The following is a 22,120-nucleotide window of genomic DNA, read 5'->3' on the forward strand; positions in this document are numbered from 1 at the left end:
TGGAGTATCTTAGATGGCTGCTCACAGGCTTTTAAGACCCCAGACACTACTCACCAAAGTAGAATGTAGAACATTTTCTTTATAAACTCTGTTATGCCAGTTGAGCTAGATGTTCCCCAAGACCATGGTCCCCACAGCCCTTAGCCCAGTAATTCAGTCCCTTAGGGAGTTTGGATGTGTCTATGGAGCGTCCGTCACCTTGCCTTGTACAGGTTGTGCTCGCTTCCCCAGTATTGTGTACTGTCTTACCTTCACCAGAGTTACCACTTATCTGTTATCTGTTTAGTGTTTTACATCTTCACCCCTCCCCTCCCTCGTAACCATCAAAGATTGTTTCTTTTTATGTGTAAACCTTTTTATGAGTTTTTATAGTAGTGGTCTCATACAGTATTTGTCCTTTGGTCATCACCAAATTTAAGTCCATTTAGCAATAATGCTCCTGTAAATTTTAGAGAGATAGAAAGAATGCATCAACTGTTTACCAACATCTGAATAAAAACATGAAATTATCTTCATCTGATTTTTATTTCATTTTCATTAACACATTTCCTTTTGATCTGAACTTTTTTTTTTTTTTTTGGCAGCTTTATAATTTTATTTGATGGTCAGCTATTAATTTTCATCCACGTTGACTGTCTGTAAATTTTTGAAAGTGGTGACAGGGACATAGGTAACCAATGTATAGAGCTTGTTTGGTGAGTCTTCGTCCTTGTTACGTTTTCTGGACAACCAGACGCGGATTCGGTAGGGGACGTTTCTTATGCGTTTGGCCCAGACAGCTTTGTTGAGCCTGGTGTCAATGCGCACGTCTGGGGTTCCCATCTCCTTCATGGCAAATTTCCAGATCTCCTTGAGTGCCCGAGGGGCACGCTTCTTGAAGCCCATGCCATGGATACGCTTGTGAATGTTGATGGTGTACTCTCTGGTCACCACTTCGTTGATGGCAGAGCGGCCCTTCTTCTTCTCGCCACCCTTCTTTGCGGGAGCCATCCTGCCTGGACCAGGATGGAAAGCAGATCTGAACTATTTTTGAGATATACTAAATGAAATTTCTCCCTTCTAGTGATTAACATTTTACCAGCTTAATACTTAATGATTTGCATTTATTTTCCTTTTTCTGAACTAGATATTATTTAAATTGAGGCTTTTCAGTGTATTTCTGTATTTAATATGGTGTACAACTATTTCAAAGTAAATTACCTATAAAATAGAGTCACTTAATTGAACAAAATAAATCTGATCATGGCAATATTGAACATTAAACATATCACTTTTTAATAGTACTGCCCTACTATTGATTACAAGAACACATATCTAAAAGCTTGTATTTCATACTCAAGGTTCATGAAGATAATTAGCAGAATTTATGAATAAGGAAGACGAAGAAGAATTGATGCATTTTTCTTTATATAAAGAAAAAAAGAACTTGCCTCCAAATCAACTACTTATCTGCATCTGATCCATTTTCTCTGTCTTCCCTGTTACAGAAGTGCTGTTCCTTATAACAGAAACCTGTCTCTTCATATTCGCTCCACGCTTCTTCTCTTGCTTCTGCAAGACTTCTCTGTTGGATATTATTCCCTTTCTCTATCACATCACCAGTCTCTTCTCTCTACTGTATCATTCCTGGAGCCCTCATGGTGCAGTGATTAAGACCTCAGCTGCTAACCAAAAGTTCAGCAGTTCAAATCCAGCTATTCCTTGGAAGACCTGTGGGGCAGCTCTCCTCTGTCCTGTAGGCTCGCTATGAGTCAGAATTGACTCGACAGCAATGGATTTAGGGTTTGTTTGTTTTTAACTATCATTCCTATCTTATGTAAACTTATAAACATGGCTCATTCTTAAGGAATAAAAATTCTTCCTTTGACCCCACATTCCTCACCAGCTACTGCCATACCTTTCTACTCCCTTTCCATAGCCAAGGGTCCCTGGTGGCACAGTGGTTAAAACGCTCAACTGCTAACCAAAATGTTTGCAGTCGAAACCCACCAGCCACTCTGTGGGAGAAAAATGGGGCAGTCTGCTTCCGTAAAGATTTACAGCCTTGGAAACCCTATGGGGCAGTTCTGCCCTGTCCTATAGGGTCGCTCTGAGTCGAAATGCACTCAGTGGCAGTGGATTTGGGTTTTTGTTTTTGTTTTTTTTCATAGCCAAACTCTTTTTGTTTTGTGTTGTTGTAGTTAAGTGCTGTCGAGTCAGTTCCAACTCATAGTGAACCTGTGACAACAGAACGAAACACTACCCAGTCCTATGCCATTCTCACAATCGTTGTTATGTATGAGCCCATTGTTGCAGCCACCATGTCAGTCCATCCCGTTGAGGGCCTTCCTCTTTTTCGCTTACCGTCTACTTTACCATGCATAATGTCCTTCTCCAGGGACTGGTCCCTCCTGATAACATGTCAGAGTACATGAGACAAGTCTCGCCATCCTTCGTTCTAAGTAGCATTCTGGCTGTACTTCTTCCAAGACGGATTGGCTCATTCTTTTGGCAGTCCATGGTATATTCAGTATTCTTTGACAGCACCATAATTCAAAGACGTCAGTTCTTCTTCATCTTCCTTATTCATTGTCCAGCTTTCATATGCGTATGAGGCAATTGAAAACACTGTGGCTTGGGTCAGGCACACCTTAGTCCTCAAAGTGACATCTTTGCTTTTTAATACTTTAAAGAGGTCTTTTGCAGCAGATTTGCCTAATGTAATGCGTCATTTGATTTCCTGACTGCTGCCTCTATGGGCATTGATTGTGGATCCAAATAAAATGAAATCCTTGACAACTTGAATCTTTTCTTTGTTTATCATGATGTTGCTTATTGGTCCAGTTGTAAGGATTTTTGTTTTCCTTATGTTGAGGTACAGTCTATACTGAAGGCTGTGGTCTTTAATCTTCATCAGTAAGTGCTTCAAGTCCTCCTCACTTTCAGCAAGCAGGGTTGTGTCATCTGCATAAAACAGGTTGTTAATGAGTCTTCCTCCAATCCGGATGCCACATTCTTCTTCATATTGTCCAGCCTCTCGGATTATTTGCTCAGCATACAGACTGAATAAGTATGATGAAAGGATACAACCCTGAGGCACACCTTTCCTGATTATAAACTACACAGTATTCCCTTTTCCTGTTCTAATGACTGCTTCTTAGTCTATGTACGGGTTCCTCATGAGCACAATGAAGTGTTCTGGAATTCCCATTCTTTGCAGTGTTATCCATAATTTGATCCATACAGTCAAATGCCTTTACATAGTCAATAAAACATAGGTAAACATCCTTCTGGCCACAAATATGGATCCCCTCCAGTCGGTTGGCCAGGTAGTTGTCTTCCAAATTTCTTGGAAGGTGAGTGAGCACCTCCAGCATTACATCCGTATGTTGAAACATCTCAATTGGTATTCCATCAATTCCTGGAGCTCTGGTTTTGTGCTGTGGTTATTTCCTCTCCCCCCATTCATTCTTCAGCCAACTCCAGTCTGGCATCCACCACTCCCCAGACCATGGACACTGCTTCTGTCAAGATTTTTGTTATCAGATCCAAGGCTTCCATATTTGTGCTTGTAGTGAACCAGAGAGCTTATGCCCCAGCAAAGGCCATTCAGATTCAAAAAATTTGTTAACATTGTGCTAGAAGTTTGTAACCTCTCCTAAAATGTTGAGGTTCTTTAGTCATGCCCTCTCCTGGGCCCTCTCTTCTCTATGTGCTCTCTAGCGATCTTATCCATGTTTAAATACAGCCTATATGTACCAAAAATCTCCATATTTATATATCTATCCCAAACCACCTCTCTCAGTTATAGATTGTATATCTTACCTCCTGCTTGGGTATCTCATAGGTGTCTCCAGTGAAAAACAAACTGAAACTAGAGCAACAACATGAATCTTAAAAGCATATTATTGGGCAAAAAATCATAAAAGGATATATACTACCTGATTACATTTATATAAAATTTAAATAAAAACTAGTAGAACTAATCTGTAATGTTAGAAGTCAAGATGTTGTTAGGTGCTGTCGAGTCAGTTTCATCTCATAGCAACCCTATGTTCAACAGGATGAAACACTTGCCCAGTCCTATACCATCCTCACAGTCGTTGCTGTTTGAGCCCATTGTTGCAGCCACTGTGTCAATCCATCTTGTTGAAGGTCTTCCTCTTTTTCACTGACCCTCTACTTTACCAAGCATAATATCCTTCTGCAGGGACTGGTCCCTCCTGATAGCATGTCCAAAATAAGTGATACGAAGTCTCTCCATCCTTGCTTCTAAGGAGTGTTCTGGCTGATTTGTTCGTTCTTCTAGCAGTCCGTGGTATGTTCAGTATTCTTCACCAACACCATAATTTACCACTTGTCTGCCAGCCTGCCTGTACTGTGGTAGCTTATGTGTTGCTGTGATGGTGCAAGCAATGCCGCCAGTATTTCAAATACCAGCAGGGTCACCCATGATGGACAGGTTTCAGTGGAGCTTCTAGACTAAGACAGAGTAGGAAGAAGGACCTGGCAATTGCTCTGAAAAAATTAGCTAGTGAAAACCTTATGGATAGCAGCAGGAATCAAGATGGTGGAAGCTTTTTCAAAAAATCCATCAGCAAATAATCTACTTTCTACCTTCAGAATATATCTTGAATCCAGTCGTTTCTATCTCCAGTGCCACGACCTTATCCTAAGTCATTTTCATTATTTCCTCTGGATTACTGTAATAACATTGTATCTGTTCTTCCCTACTCCCCTCTTTGCTTCTCCGGTTTATTCTCCATGTAGTAGCAAGCATGTTCTTCCTAAAACAGATGAAGTCACATCAGTCTACTACTTAAAACCCTTCCATGTACTAGAATAAAATCCGTTGCACTACAATAAAGTTCTAACTCTTTACTTTGCGTGACCTATTTTTCTAACTTCATCTCATGTTAGTTAATTCTTTCTATTTCACACACACTGACCTTCTTTCTATTCTTTTAAGATACCAAAGTATTGACTATCTCAGGGCCTTTATTTCCGTTGCTGGAACCCTGCCACCTGCCACGCAGCTTGGTCCTTCTCATCTTCAAGACCTCAGAGAGGCTTTACTTATCCATTCTCTTTAAGTAGAACATGCCCCCGCGGCCACCAGCACTTTATTCTTACCACAATACCCTGTTTGTTTTCATTATAGCTCTACAACAAGTTACAATGAAATATTTATTGACTTGTTTATTGTCTGTCTGCGTGATTCAGCCATAGGGTAGGGACCGTGTCTGTTTTCTTTCCGCTATAATCAGATCCTAGTATAGTACATGGCACAAAACAGATGAGAATAAAGAACTATGCTAGTTTAAACCTGTTGCCGTCTAGTCGATTCCGACTCATAGGGACCCTATAGTACAGAGCAGAACTGCCCCATATGGCTTCCAAGGAGCGGCTGATGGATTCAAACTGCCGACCTTTTGGTTAGCAGCTGTAGCTCTTAGAGCCAAATTCCTAAATACAGCAACTCAGCAATTTGGCGGGAGCGGGGAGGGGAAACCCTCACAGGGATCTTCTCTCAAACAAAAGTCATTCCTAAATCTTAGAATTATTGAAGAAATCAGACTTTTCCTGAACCCCTTTCCTAAGTTTTTCTAGCCAATGTTTGACAAACTTAAGAGTTTTTGTCTGCTCCAGTGAAATTCAACCAGAACCACCTAAACTCAAGAATGAAACAATTAAATCATTATAATGGGATGAACTTGAAGGAAGGGGCTGACTAGTCAATCCTAAAAATGCATTGAGAGTTCTGTATCTCACAGGAGATAACTGGCGAGATTTCACAGACTTTGAAGAAAGTGGGGAGGCTACATGGCAATGAAGAGTGATATTTTTTGAGGCATAAAGTATGATGTGGGAGTAGGGATTTCAAAGTGCAGTAAGAAAATGAAGACATTCACTCTTGGTATGAAGAAGATAAGGAGTAGTGATAGAGATTATATAAAACAGATTAATGGAGGCTTTGAAAGCAACAGTGAGATTTGAAGGGGAAAGTAGAAAGTTACTCCAGCTTTCAGAACTATCAAGGCGATAAATTCATCAGCCTGGTTACATGTTTTCCTCACTGAATGCTTATCTCTTTCTGTTCTTTACATAGCTGGAGAACTGTTTATATTCTCCAAATGAACCAGGGCATCATATATTTCCAGGATTTCTGGATAATTGGGCCTTAGTGATGTAGTGTTAGAAAAATAAACAAAAAATGGAAATCCACAGCAGAAAAGTTTGATTTTTTTTTTCTTTAGGTGAATTCCATGAGGATAGTCATGTGAGAAATAGAGGGAAAACAATGATTGGATGGATAGATATGTAGGTAGAAGCTTTAAGAGCAACTGGAAGTAATGAATGACTACAGGGATAGATAGTATAGATAGCATACATTTCAAAGTCAGACAGAAAGAAATAAAGAATGTGCACTGGGATACTGCAGGAGGAAAATTAAACTTCATTAGTAAAGGACTGGCAGGGAAATCAGGACTAAAAAATACGACTTAAGGATGACAAGAAAGTTAAGCAATTTCTCCATCTCTCCAACAGACATTCTAGTTGGGAGAAAAGTGTCCCTAAGGTTGGGAAGTTTTCACAGGCTGGATATATGGAGTCTCATGATTCCTGTATGTCCTGTAGTTTATAGGCTTCTTTAAAGCCTACTTCTTCATCTGTATAAAAAAGATAATAATATCTACGTCCAGAGTTTAAAAAAAAATCCAGCAGCAACAAAACTAAACCCATTGCCATCAAGTCAATTCTGACTAATAGCGACCCTATAGGACAGAATAGAACTGCCCCCTAGGCATCTTTCTCTTGCCCAGGGGCTGGTGAGTTCAAACTTCTGACCTCTTGGTGAACAGCCAAGTGCTTAACCACTGCATCATCAGGGCTCCTCCAGAGTTATAGTGGGGGTAATATATGTATATAAAGCTTCTGGTACAGTGCTTGATCAAGTGTCAATAAAAAGTGTCCTTGTATTATTATTAGGCAAATCCACGTGCCACAAGTTCTCTTGGTTTCTCTGAAACCAAATTACCTTGTTTCTCTTTGTGCCTCTCTTTCTCTTACTGGCTTCTCTTCCATCCTCTGGCCTCAAACATTGGTGCTTCCTAGGATTGGAGCTTCCTGCTCTTCTCCTTTGGTCTTTCTCTTGGTTTTAGCTTCTGTGGATACTGATGACTTCCAGATCTCTTTCAGTGTCTCCAACCCAGGCTACACTTCTGAGCTTTAGACTTCTATATCCAAACCAGCTGCCAGACACCTGCTTTTGAATCTCTCTCAATTACCTTGAGTTTAGCATGCCTCACCATCTTCTCCCCAACCCAACTCATTCTGTAGTCCAGGTCTCACTTGGTAGTAATACCTCTCACCTAGCTCACCCAAGTGAAAAATCCAGGAGATATCTTTGAACCTTTCCACCTCCCATCCTCTGTACAGAATCAAACCTGACGTCTTTCCAATTTTGCCTTCTATATATTCATTGAATTATTCCTTTCTTTTTTCCTTACCTCAAGAAATTACAGGAAGCAGAACAGTAAAATCTAAATCCCTTGGAGTCCCTGGGTGGTCCTAATGACCTTTGTGTGGTCTGTAAGCCCTTTGTAGTCTGAGCCCTACACAAACTTGTCTTTTTCCTTCGTATCATTCTACTTACATATGCCATATAAGCTCATGCTTTTGTGCTTTGCAAATTCTGTTCACTCTGCTTGTGCTGTTCTGTGCCTCCTACTTTCTAACCCTCCTTCCCTCCCCACCTTCTGCTGGGTTGCAGAATTAGCCCAGGCTTCACCTCTTCTGTTAACAATTTTCAATTTCCTCAGTAAGAAAAGCCTGTGTTCTCATTATTCTTTATATATCCCTCTAACCACATTGTATTATAATTGCTTGTTTATGTTATCTCTTAGACTGTAAGCTCATTGAGAGAAAAGGCCATGCCTTTTTTCTATAAACTGCTATGGTCTGAGCACTGTGTCTGGGACATGGTATGTGCTCAATAAATATTTCTTGACTGAACAAACAAATGAAACAACTGAATTAAGTATTGATTTCTGAAGGAGTCCAACAAAATGATAAGAGAGCAACTGAATTAAGTATTAAATTGTGAATGAGTCCAACACAATGAGAGAACTGAGACTTTTTTTATAGCTTGGCTATAATACTGCATATGATCTATTTTTCCACATATAAGAACTGTCAAGCCTTATACTATATTAAAACTAGCAGAAGGAAGTGCATCCTTGAAATAAGAAAATAATTCATCAACCATGCATTATTATTTGTAAAACAAATTTTAAGTTAAATTATTATGTTTAAAAAAACTGAGCAGAATTTCTTCAATAAATGGTGCTGGGATAACTGGATTTCCACATACAAAAGAATGAAGTTGGACCCCTACCTCACACCATATATAGAAAAAGTAACTCAAAATGTATCAACAACCTAAATATAAGAGATAAAACCATAAAACTCTTAGAAGAAAATATAGGGGCAAATGTAAATCTCAGTGACCTTGGATTTGGCAGTAGATTCTTAGATATGACACCAAAAGCACAAGCGACAAAAGAAAAAATAGATAAATCGGACTTAAACAAAATTAAAAACTTTTGTGAATCAAAAGACATTATCAAGAAAGTGAAAAGACAGCCTACAGAATGGGGAAAGTATTTGCAAATCATATATCTAAGGGTGTACTACCTAGAATATATATATATATAAAACTCCTACAACTCAACAACAAAAAGAACAACCCAATTTGAAAATGAGGAAAGGACTTGAATAGACATTTCTTCAAAAGGATACACAAATGGCCAATGAGCACATGAAAAAATGCTCAACAGCTTAGCCTTAAGGGAAATGTAAATCAAAACCACAATGTGATAACGCTTTATACCCACTAGGATGGCTGTTATCAAAAAAAGAAAATAGCAAGTTATTGGTGAGGATGTAGAGAAATTGGAACCCTTGTGCATTGCTTTTGGGAATGTAAAATGGTGCAGCCACTGTGGAAAACAGTTGGGCAATTCATCAAAAAATGAAATACAGAATTACTATATGACCCAGCCATTCCACTCCTAGATATGTACCCAGAAGAACTGAAAACAGACTCAAACAGAGTGTTGTACATCAATGTTCACTGCAGCACTATTCACAAAAGCCAGAAGGTGAAAACACAAGAGCCTGTCAACAGATGAATGGATAAACAAAATGTATATACATACAATGGAATATTATACAGCTATCAAAAGGAATGAAGTTCTGATACATGCCTCATCGTGGATGATCCTTGAAAACATTATGCAAAGTTAAATTAGCCAGACACAAAAGATCAAATATTTTATGCTTCCACTTATATGAAATTTCAAGAATAGGCAAATTCATAGTAGTTATGAGAGGCTGTGGGAAATGGTAAATGGGGAATTATTGCTCGATGAGTACAGAGTTTATGTTTGGGGCAATGAGAAAGTTTTGGAAATAGATGGTGATGAGGGTTGCCCAACATTGTGAATCTAATTAATGTTACTGTATTGTACACTTAAAAAATGGTTAAAATGGCAAATTTTATATTGATATTTTACTACAATAAAATGTTTTTAAATTGAGCTGAATTCTCAGTATAATACCATCGTCAAGGATGTCTTGAATGTAAAGTATAAGATATATTCTTACGGCAGATGTGGAAACGCTAACTCTTTGAGGAACAGTGTTCTCAAAATTGCATGCAGTAGCAGATCATATTTTAGCATGGTTTCATCTTAAAATTATTTCTAGAGAAGCATAGTAAGTAGCAGAATGTAACTGTCTCTTCAAGTGACTCTTAAGGATTCTCTCACAAATTTTCAGATATAAATTATTTAAAATATTTCCCTATTTGATTGTAATTTTGAAGCATTGCCATTGCCATTTAACAGCACTTATTTTACAATTAAATGTATATTATACTGTTTCTCCTATGAATATTCTGAAGTGTAAGTTTTCTTTAAAACCATTTTCAGAGAGCAGATGCCTAGATGCTGTTTAGAACTATATTGTTTATTCATAATCTGTCTTTAGATTTAGGGTGCTGTTTTGACACTGTCTCAGCTCTTTATTCAGGCTTGTTATTTAAGTCAGTATTTCAAAGAAAGACACTTGAATTTACCTTTTCAAAAAGTTCCACTTGCATAAAGGACATGTACCTGTGTCTAAAGAAAAGAAAGGTGAGGTCTTCTTGGCACCAAGCCCAGTAGTTCTGTCAGTGCTGTACTGACAGTTTGGCTGCTTTTTCTCATTGCCATATTCCTTTGAGAATTGGGGGGGGGGGGGGCTACTTTCCACTTTTTTGAGGCTGCCAAGGATAAAATACTTTGATCCTTCAACTAACATTAGAGTATTTCTCCCAAGTACAAAATACAATAAAGCACGTTTAATTTATTCTTTCCTCATATTCATGTTCAAGAAGAAAAAAATGTGAAGGCTTCCTGTAGGCTTTTTTTTTTTATAAATATATAAAGATTAGCAACAACCACAAAGAAATTGATAATGCAAAAAAATTTAATTCATTTAAAGGCATTTAAAATATAAGCCTGAAGCTACTTACAGATAAAACATCAAATTATCTAGATGTAAAATCCATACTGCCTTGTTCTGAACTACTTTTGGCCCTTTGTTTCTGTTTTATTTGATTGGGAACTGTGTTCTAAAGTCTGAACTCACCTAAATTCCTGAGGAATAAGAGTCAGGATCAGCACAAAGCTCCTTCCTATGAGGTGAAGGTCAGATACACCTCCACTCTTGAACTTTTTCACCATTTCTGACAACAGCCATCCCTTCCACAGCACTCTCTGCTTCTCTGTTGGGTTCCACAGTTTGTTGCAATGACCACAGAAATCAAAGAGCATACTCACAGGCTACAACTTGGGATAAGGATCAACTTGGAAGTAACAGGATACACCTCAGGAGACCGGACTGCTTCCAACCAGGACAGCTCTCAGCTCCTTCTCAGTCATGCCAGCCGACGATCCTTCTCAGCCGTGCCCACATGCTGGCCGCTCTTCTTGGCCACACCTGCAGGCAGTCCGCCCTTCTCTGTCTTCGGCCTCCCTGATGTCAACCTCTCTGCTGCTGTCTGGCTCCACACATGGCCAGTGTAGTAGCTCACTCGGCTGCTGTCCTAGCAGCAGCCTTCTGCTGTCACTGCTGGCTCTGCCACCAGGCCCCTCTAGGTCTCTGCCTTGCTTGGGCAAGTGTTAAACAGTTCTTTTCATTCCACCAACAAGTGCCCAAAGGCACCTTGCCTCTCCAGCAAGCCTCCCGCCCAGAGGCACTCAGCTTACTCTTTCCATAGGCCAGTAACCCCCCGCAGCTGTCTGCTGGTCCCATGGTTCCTGCCACTTCTACTACTGCCGCAGTGTCTCTGCCCCTGGACTCTGCTGTGCTCGCCGCATTTCTCACTGTGTCACACCATCTTCAGTGTTACAGCTCTCTCTTCTGGATCTAAGAGGTTCTCAGCACACGATCCTGGGCCCAAAGGACATGCTCCACTCCAGGCTTTTCTTTTCTTTTTTTTTTTTAATTTTATTGTGCTTTAGATGAAAGTTTACAGCTTTAGTTTCTCATTCAGACTCTTCTTGATAATAGTGAGGTCCCACTCCACTCTGTGGGGACAAACCAACCAATCTCTACAAGTTACTCAATCTTATTGGGTGGTTTTATGAACCACTGTTTGGATAGTAAATTGACCAATCCCTGCAAGGTGCGTAAAATAGACCAATCACAGGGCAGACTGTGGCCCAACCAATCATTTTTGGCAAAATTATAAACCCATAGCCAGAAAGGCCATATATAAAGAGAAACCCATTGCACTGCAGGAGCCACTAAGGTATGGTCTTCCTTCATAGAATGATAAATTATATTCCCATTGCCATCACCCTGTTCAGGCCTTTATTCTTCATGTCTGGGCTACCGTAACAGCTTTATTTCCCATTGTTACTTCCACGTGAACATTATTTCAGTCATTTTTAATTTTCATATTCAGCTTCATCTATCTGATATCTCTTTCCCACTTACACCATACCTACTTAATTAAAAATTTTACCAATCATTCAGTCTGAGTGGAGCAAGCAAGCCAAGTGGTTGTATGATCACGTCTCAGAGACCGGTAGCATTTGCAGCATGGCTGACCACCTGACCTAAGAGCAGATTGCAGAATTCAAAGAAGATTTTTCACTATTTGACAAGGACAGTGATGGAACTATACAAAAGAATTGGGAACTATGATGAAGTCTCTTAGGCAGAATTACAGGATATAATTAATGAAGTAGATGCTGATGGTAATGGCACAGTTAACTTCTTAGAATTTCTGACAATATGGCAAGCAAAATGATAGACACAGATGGTGAAGAAGAAATTAGAGAAGCATTCTGTGTGTTTGATAAGGTTGGCAATGGCTATATTAGTGCAGCAGAGCTTCGCCACGTGGTGACAAACCTTGGAGAGAAGGTAACAGATGAAGAGTTTGATGAATTCATCAGGGAAGCAGATATTGATGGTGATGGTCAAGTAAACTATGAAGAGTTTGTACAAATGATTAACAGCAAAGTGAAGACATTGTACAGAATGTGTTAAATTTCTTATACAAAATTGTTTATTTGCCTTTTCTTTGTAACTTATCTGTAAAAGGTTCCCCCCTGTTGTCAAAAGAATACGTGTGTATAGTAATTAGGACTTCCATTCCTCCAAGTTTTCTTCCCTTATTTTACTGTCATTGTCCTGAAACCTTATTTTAGAAAATTGATCAAGTAGCATATTGCATGTGGCTTACTCTGGATATTGATGTAAGCCCTTCTGCACATCTAAACTTAGATGAAGTTGGTCAAATGAGGGAACATCTGGATTATGGCTTTTTTTTTAAGTAGTTTTCTTTAGGAACTGTCAGCATGCTGTTAAAGTGTAGAGTTGTAACTCTGCGTGGACTATGGACAGTCAACAATATGTAGTTAAAGTTGCACTATTGCAAAACGGGTGTATTATCCAGGTACAAACACTATCTTTTTGTACTGCTGGTCCTGTACCAGAAACATTTTCTTTTATTGTTACTTGCTTTTTAAACTTTGTTTAGCCACTTAAAGAAAATCTGTTTATGACACAGTTTGCCTCAAATCCATTCCAAGTTGTATATTTCTTTTCCAATAAAAAATTACAATTTAAAAGAAGAATTCAAAGACCATTTTTAGAATTACTTCTTCTGTGACATCTCTGATCATCCAAACTCCTATTTGCTCTTACTATCAATATCACTCAGTGGTTCTTAGCATTTTCTGTAAACATTTGCATGGGAGGACCTAATAAGACTATATACCGTCATCTATGAAGTATTCTTACCAAAAATCAAACCTGAATTGGTGCATACCTCTGGATTAACTACGAGTCCATAAGAAATATAGAGGTTAAAGGGACATGTAAAATGATACCAAAGAAATAGAATCAGCAGAATTTTCTAGACTGTGAGAACCTTGACAGGGCAAATAACCAAGCTTCTTTAACAATTGAACTGAAAGAGAGAAAAAAAGACAGTGGGAGAACTTTTAAACTAAAAAAGACTGAAGAGACCTACCAACCAAGTGAATGCCAGGATCTTCTTTGGATCCTGATTTGAACAAACTTTTTAAAAAAAACAATTCTGAAATGGAAATTTATAACACTGATTTAAACTTTTTAAGATATTAAGAAATTATTGATAATTTTTAGGTGTGATAACTGTATTTGTTGGGGATTTTTTTAAAGTCCTTTTTAGAGATATAGCATGAATGTTTTACTATAAAATGCTATGATATCTGGAATTTGTTTCAAAATAATCCAGTAGAAGGTGCGGGGAGGGAAGTGGAAAGGGGTATAGATAAGACTGGCCATGAGGTAATAACTATTGAAGCTGGGTGAAGTTATAATAATATTTAATTATTCACTATGTTATTACTATACTTATACCTCACCTGTCCATTATAAAAGTTTTCCACTCTGTCAAAGAGTAGTTATTTAAAAAAAAAAAAGAAGTGTGTTCTTAATTAGGTGAAGTTTCAATGTTAATATCTCTGTATGATTAATCCTAAACCATCTAATCTAAGATTTATTTTCTGGTGTGTTTTATTTTATCTCTTTCAGGACTAATTTCATATACTGAGTATCTTTTCTTGCTTACAATTCTCACTAGTAAGTATTCCATAATTCTTCTTAATGAGCATATGGAATTCTCTGTTCTTACCAAACAGGGTTTTTGGAAATTTGGCATTTATGTCTTTATCATTAAAAAAAATTATTGATACCTTAGTTTCTGCATCTATAAATTTGGTTTAGATTATCACTTCAGATCTTTTCTCCCTCCCTTGTACTGTATGGATCCTCATAACTTTGTCTCCTTAATAGAAGGCTGTTGAACAGGAGGATCATAGAGTTAGCCTTTACTCAGGAATATTAAAAAACTCTCATCTTACATTCTATAAAATTCCTGATGAGCACTCTAAAAACGCCAAGGTCATGAAAAACAAGGGAAGACTGAAGAATTGACACAGATTGAAGGAGACTAAGCAGACATGACAACTAAATGCAACATGGTATCTTGTATTTGATCCTAGAATAGAAGAACATCAATGGAGAAACGGGGGAAATCCAAATAAAGTCAGTAGTTTAGTTAATGATATTGTACCAATGTTAATTTCTTAGTTTTGATCACTGTGCTGTGGTTTAGAAGATGTTCATAATAGGGGAACCTGCGTGAGGAGTACATGGAAACTCTCTTTACTATCTTTACACCATTTCTGTAAGCTTAAAATTGTTCCAAAATAAAAAGTTAAAAAAAACCCTCCTCTGAGAAAAGAAAGTAAGGAGTGATAATCAATATGAGAATAACCAAACTACTGTAAAAATATAGAAAAGCCCCTGGTAGAACTAATGAAATCAGTTAGGTTCTCAATTATGCTTAATAGCAGAACAGCAGCAGCACCCCGTGAAAAAGATGTTGGAGAATGCAGGGAACAGACCTTAGCACAAAATATCAGCCTTTGAAAATTGTTACCATAAGAAGTAATCTTTTTTTCTCTGTTTAGGCATTTAATTACATAGTAAGATCTATAGACCTTCAAATAATTGCAGATAATATGTATTTCACCAAGATTTAAATTATTATTCATTTTTCACTTAACTACAGAACCCCACACTGGGTTTCATGTTGCTTTTAAAATGCTGGATTCAGATGGCAATGAGAAGGTTGAGAAAAAGGAATTTTTTAAGGTAAGTCCACTTTAGTTATTTAGGTTTATCTTAGGCGTGTTCATATAAAACACATTGTTGCTTCTTTGATGATTTTACATTTCCATAAAAAAATCAAAATTATATTAACTTTTTACATATGAAATGTCAATAAATCATTTGTACATTCAAAAATATTAAATTTTCTGTGCTACTACCTTGAGGAAATGGATAATAAGCAAGTAGAACATAAGATTGGAAAAGGAGAAACTAGCTTAAGCATTTGTTTTTCATACATTTGTTTTGTTTTATTTTTTAGTTTCAGTAAATGATATTACAGTAGGAAGGGCTTCAAAGAATATGTTTTAAAGATGTGTTAAAAATTATTCTTACACCAAAAAAAAAAGAAATAGAAACTTAGGCCTTCCTAAGGCCTAAAAAGGAGTCCTGGTGGCATAGTGGTTAAGAGCTCTGCTGCTAACCAAAAGATCGTCAGTTCAAATCCACCAGGTACTGCCTGGAAACCCTATGGGGCACTTCTACTCTGCCCTATAGGGTTGCTATGAGTCAGAATCAACTCAATGGCAGTGGGCTTGGTTTTTGGTTTTTGTTGTTATGTTGTTAGGTGCCGTCGAGTTGGTTCCGACTCATAGCGACCTTATAGGACAGTAGGACTGCCCCATAGGATTTCCAGGAAGCACCTGCTGGATTCGAACTGCCGACCTTTTGGTTAGCAGCTGAGCTCTTAGCAACTACGCCACCAGGGTTTCCAACAACAAAGCCTAAAAAAGGCTTTCCTTTTTCTCCCTAAATGAAAAAAATAAAGAAAAGGCCACAATAAGTATACATTGGTAAAATTTTCCAGGAATTTGCTAAGGATAATATTTGAAAAGCTGAAAATATGTTTAAATGGTGTTTCTCAAGACATAACTCTGGAATATAAACCAGTAAATTTTACTCCATTCCAAGAAAGAGGGTGGTAATATAAAAAAAAAAAAATGTAAACTGTTGGAAGCAAGGCAGTGTGATAATTAAGAGTTAGATGTTTTTAATCTATTAGAGTGCCCTATGGAGAGAAAAATGAAGAAGACATATGGATAAATACATAGCACAGTGCTTAGTGTGTACTAGCTACTCATTAATTCATCAGTTATTTTTCTGAGTACATACATAACTGACAAATTTATTACACTTTTAAAAATCTTTTGAGATATGCAATAAATGGAACTCTCATACATTGCTGGTAGGTATGTAAAATGGTAGAAACACTTGGAACACAAAATTGGTAGCTTCTTTTAAAGTTAAATATGTACTTAGCCTATGACCTAGCAATTTCACTCTTAAGTATTTAGCTCAAAAAAAAAAGAAAAAAAAATCTTCACCCAAAGACCTGCATATGAATATTCATGATAGACCAAAACTGGAAACAAATGTTCATCAACAAGTGACTGGATAAACAAATTTTGGTATAGTCGTATAATACAATAAATACTACTAGTAGTTTTACACAAATAGCACACACCTTCTATGTTTGTTTGCCAGCTCCACCTTTCCCCATGAGGTATTTTCGTAAGTGCACTATGCTAATTTTTTTTTTTTACAGCAACATGTATGCATAAAAATATGGGATCACCATTAAAAAGAAACAAACTACTGATAGACTTCAACATGGGTGAATTGGAGTGAAAGAAAAGGAGTGCATGCCGTATGATTCCATTTATATGAAATTCTAGAAAAAATATATATCTGTAGTGACAGAAAGTACATCATTCCAGCCTAGACTAGGCAGAAGTGAGGAATTGACTGCAAAAATACTTGGGGGAATTTTCTGGAGTGCTGGAAATATTTTAGATCTTGATTGGAGTGATGGTTATTTGAGTGTATAAATTTGTCAAAACTCATCAAACTTTACACTTTGAATCTGGTTTTATATGTAAAAAAACATTTCAAAGACTAGAAACAAAGGACATAGCAAAGTAGGTCCTAAATAGAGAATAAATTTATAAATGGTAGAATCCCACAAAAAATAGATTTATAAATGTTTAAAATCTTTAGAAATTATCTGGAAGAGAGTATATACAGTGTATAAATATAAGCATATGGGGGAAACTAGGGTGAATGACATGAAAATCTATGTGGGTGGACAAATAAAGTAGCGGATGAAATTGTCAGTGTTTTAGCTTAAAATTTAGTAGAAGTAATCTTATCTGATGTGACCAGGATCAGTAGTTTTTCAGTTAATCTTAAGTGTTAAGGTAGGAATCATAAAATAATAATAATAATAAAGATACCTACATAACAAACATTTTAATTTAACTTAAATCAATGTATATCGATTTGTCAGTCTTTTGATTTAGAACCAAGGCCTTTTCTTTGAGTTTGAGCAACAGATGAAAATGCCTTGTTATTTTGCTTGCACAAGTATACCCATAATGTATTTTCTGCAGTTTCCATTTTCACTTTCTTTAAAGCGCAGCAGAAACTTAAAGACACTTACAAAGCAGTCTAAATGTAGAATCCTTCTAGATTTTTATGATTTCTCCCGATCTTTACAATCTTACCCCAGCTAATTTGGAAGCAAATGTTTTAGCCATGTGCATTTGTCAAATAAAGCATTCAACCCATTTTCTAATAAAAACAACTCCTCTTTTCAGACTCATTTTTCATTAGTATAAGCAGTTACATTGCTTCAGGTGGACTATGGATAGACAGGAAGAGACTAAACACATACACACAGAAAGTTCTCCTTTATCTAACCAAACCAAAAAAAAAAAACCAAACCTGTTGCCATCGAGTTGATCCCCACTCATAGCGATCCTATAGGAGAGAGTAGAACTGCCCTATAGGGTTTACAAGGAGCGGCTGGTGGATTCGAACTGCTTACCTTTTGGTTAGCAGCTGTGCTCTTAACTGCTGTGCTACCAGTGCTCCTTATTTAACCAAGGAACATAAATTTAGTGAAGCAAGATGTGCACATAGATCAGAGCTGGTGCACTTTTCCTTGACAAAGTGCAGGGGCTTGCCAGGTCTAAGAGATTTAATTTTGTGCTTTTATATTTAGACTTTATATCACCATTCAGAAAAAGAAATTTACATAGTCTCTATGCTTAATGCTTCCATTTCAGTTTCTTCTGGTTTTTATACCAAACTCAGTTGTTTTTGAAGTCACATCCTTACCCAGGCTAAAAAGAAAGTCCAAGGTCCTAGTGTCTTCAAGTAGTTAACTTCTGCTTCCATCTTTCTGGAGTTTCCAGAAAACCCCATTACTTTACGGTAATATTTAATAAGATTTAGTAATTGCAATAACAAGTACAACATGCATAAGTTAGTTTGGAAATGCAAAAGACTTACAGCAAATATTGATGTCAACTGCTAGGAGCAGGAATGTGCAAGTCTGCTTGAGATTGGCCTACAGCTTCATATACACAGCTTTCCATGAGCATATATCATTAAGTTCTATAAAGGAGGGTAGGGAACATTAATTAATCTGGCTAATCAGTTAAGTGGAGGCCAGTTAAGATCGTTTTTACTACATTGCATTTGAGGGAAAAGAATCCAGTATACAATTCTAGGAAATTAGATTCTGGAATATTATTTCCAACCCAAGAGGGGAATAAATTCAGGCATAATTTTAGACTACCCTCCAGATCTCAGCCCAGTGTGTTGCCTCAAAATTCTGGAGAGATATCCTAAAAAAAAAAAAACATAGGAAATATAGCCTTACACCAAACCAGATACCTTTGGATTTCTGTATGTATTTCTAATCAGGTGCACTTCATGAATCACATGGAAATGTTCAAAAAAGAGAAATAATCAAGAGGATGTAGGATGCTTAAAAATAGGATATATTTGGACTATGAAAAAGAGTTGAAAGATTTATGATTAAGTCTATCAGATCATAAAATAAGTCCACAATTTTAGAACATTTGAATGGAGAGAACATTTTATTGAAACCTAGCAGAGGGAAGATTAGAATTTATAAAGGTAGCTGAATAATTTTTATTGGCAATATCAGGCAATGAAATGTTTCACATAGGTGAATTTTCCAACTAATTGACATGATTAAATTTTTTTAACAGGATTAAATTTTTTAACATTTGTAACTTTTTGATTTAAGTCTTCCAAGAATCTATATGTGTATTTCCCTGTCTTCTGAAACCAGTTAACACTGTGTAGAATTTATCCTTTTCTTGATAGCTCAGGATTATCATTATGAAGACCAATTTCACAGTGATGGAATAGTTAGACATTCAGAGTCTACTGAGGGTAGTTAGGCTATTTACCCTTACGTTGAATGGTCCTAGACTTTCATGCACATTTCTGGTTTCTTTTTTCTTCCTCATGATTAGGAGATTATCTGTCACTTCTGATTGTTTCCAGAGTGAATGAAAAGCAGATCTTCCTGTCAGTTCTAGTCTCCTGTTTTTTTCTTCTTATCTCCTCTGTATTAGAAAAACAGACAAAGCTTGTTAAAATTGTGTGTAAAATATAAAGTCTACTTGCATCATCCAGTATAATAGCTAGTAGCCACATGCGGCTGTTGAGCCTTTGAAATATGGTGAGTGTGGCTAAGGAACTGGGGTTTTTCTCTTTTATTTTAATTTACTTAAAATTTTACAGAACTTCACTTGATTCCCTGACATTCACTTCTGATATTGGAAAACTTTGGAAGAACTTGGGTATGCATATCTACTATTTCAGTTGTAAATTTTATGAACTCTAAATACAGATCAAGTATTCCTAATGAAAGGTAACATCTGAATTGATAAGTGCTATAAATGTAAAATACACATCGGATTTTGAAGAACAAAGGAATGTAAAATATCTAAATAATTTCATATTTAATACATAGTTAATAATTATTTCTGGGTATCAACAGTTTTACCTGTTGCTTTTTACCTTTCTTAATGTGGCTACTGAGAAATTTTTAGATTACTAATCTGAATCCATTATATTTCTGTTAGACAGCACTGCTTTAGACTATACTACAGATACTATAGATTCTGAGAAAATTTCATATAGATTTTATTGCATGCCCTTTATGACAGTTATGTCAAATGCTGAAAAAGCTTTTTCTTACTCCTGGGTTTGCAGCTTAAGTAACAAAGCTGGAGGATTCCAGAGGATTGAAGTTGCCTGAAGTAGACCTCTGGATATATGAGGTTGCACTGTACTATTCAGAAAAACAGGTAGTAAACTTATAGAATTTATTTTCTCACAAAGTGTTAGAAGTTAAATCTGATGGAAAGCCATAGACAAAATTATACTACTTAACTGCTTAAAGAATATTTGTAATGTTTCATATATTCAAAAATATGTTATATGTAAGAGATACAAGTTTGAAAAAAGAATATTTCATTAGAAAGTCAGTATGAAATGTTAGTTAGCAAATCTACTTGTTTCCAAAGAAGCAGTGCTGGTAAAGTTTATCATTGTATAGTAACTGGTTTTTGAAAGCAGCAAGAGTTTCACTGAAAGGTTGAAGAGACATCTGAAGAGACAAAATGAAAAAACCAAGGATTTCCAGAAATTATGTCTCTTACTTGGGACCTCAGATTAAAAAATACTTAAAAAACAAGGAAATAAAATGACCAGAAAGTCAAATTCATTGTTGAATTCAGTTCCATTCAGACTAAAGAAGCAAAGATAACATTATTGCTCTATTAGGCATGAACAGTGATGAAGTAACCATTATTTATGATCCCCTGCGGAAATAAAATTAGCTGAAAATTTATTTAAATGAAAAGGAGTCTGTAATTCTGAAATAAATTTTATAAAAGTTATTTTTGTTGTTAGGTGCTATCGAGTCGACTCCAACCCATAGCGACCCCACGTACAACAGAAAGAAACATTGCCCAGTCCTGCGCCATCACAACCGTAGTGCTTGAGCCCATTGTTGCAGCCACCATGTCAGTCCATCTCATTGAGGGTCTTCCTCTTCTTCACTGAACCTCTGCTTTACCAAGCATGATGTCTTTCTCCAGGGCCTGGTCCCTCCTGATAGCATGTCCAAAGTATGTGAGATGAAGTCTTGCCATCGTCACTTCTAAGACCACTCTGGCTGTACTTCTTCCAAGACAGATTTGTTCGTTCTTTTGGCAGTCCATGGTATATTCAATATTCTTTGCCAACACCATAATTCAAAGGCATCGATTCTTCCTAGGTCTTCCTTAATTCATTGTCTAGCTTTCACATGCATATGAGGCAATTAAAAATACCATGGCTTGGGTCAGGTGCATGTTAGTCCTCCAAGTGACATTTTTGCTTTTGAACACTTTAAAGAGATCTTTTGCAGCAGATTCGCCCAGTGCAGTGTGTCATTTGATTTTTTGACTGCTGCCTCTGTGGGTGTTGATTATGGATACAAGTAAAATGAAATCCTTGACAGCTTCAATATTTTCTGCATTTATCATAATATTGCTTATTGGTCCAGTTGTGAGGATTTTTCTTTTCTTTATGTCACGGTGTATTCCATACCAAAGGCTGTGGTCTTCAATCTTCATCAGTAAGTGCTTCAAGTCCTCTTCACTTTCAGCAGGCAAGGTTGTGTCATTTGCATATCGCAGGTTATTAATTAGTCTTCCTCCAATCCTGATGCCACGTTCTTCATACAGTCCTGTTTCTCTGATTATTTGCTAAGCATACAGATTAAATAAGTATGGTGAAAGGATACAACCCTGACACACACCTTTCCTGACTTTAAATCACGCAGTATCCCCTTGTTCTGTTCTAACAACTGCCTCTTGGTCTATGTACAGGTTCCTCGTGAACACAATTAATTGTTCTGGAATTATCATTCTTCTCAATGTTATCCATAATTTGTTATGATCCACACAGTTGAATGCCTTTGCATAGTCAATTAAACACAGGTAACCATCTTTCTGGTATTCTCTGCTTTCAGCCAAGATCCATCTGATGT

The 22,120-nt window shown here is 37.0% G+C and overlaps 2 protein-coding genes and 1 pseudogene across 3 annotated transcripts in view; 2 read left to right on the top strand and 1 right to left on the bottom strand.

The window, feature by feature from the left end:
* MICU2 (mitochondrial calcium uptake 2) overlaps positions 1-22,120 on the top strand; it is a 199,437-nt gene that overhangs the window by 119,636 nt on the left and 57,681 nt on the right. For both annotated transcript variants that reach the window (XM_023742436.1, XM_023742437.1), the window contains exons 5-6: positions 14,119-14,166; positions 15,161-15,243. In XM_023742436.1, coding sequence (XP_023598204.1) covers positions 14,119-14,166; positions 15,161-15,243 — 131 coding nt within the window. The remainder of the gene's footprint in view (positions 1-14,118; positions 14,167-15,160; positions 15,244-22,120) is intronic.
* LOC101361222 (60S ribosomal protein L31) lies at positions 566-1,034 on the bottom strand. Its single transcript, XM_004388392.2, has one exon. The coding sequence runs from the start codon at positions 988-990 to the stop codon at positions 613-615; it is 378 nt and encodes a 125-aa protein (XP_004388449.1). The 5' UTR covers positions 991-1,034; the 3' UTR covers positions 566-612.
* Positions 10,291-14,096, top strand: LOC111822781 (calmodulin-like; annotated as a pseudogene).

Source organism: Trichechus manatus, unplaced genomic scaffold, assembly GCF_000243295.1.
Source record: "Trichechus manatus latirostris isolate Lorelei unplaced genomic scaffold, TriManLat1.0 scaffold00210, whole genome shotgun sequence".
Lineage (NCBI taxonomy): Eukaryota > Metazoa > Chordata > Mammalia > Sirenia > Trichechidae > Trichechus > Trichechus manatus.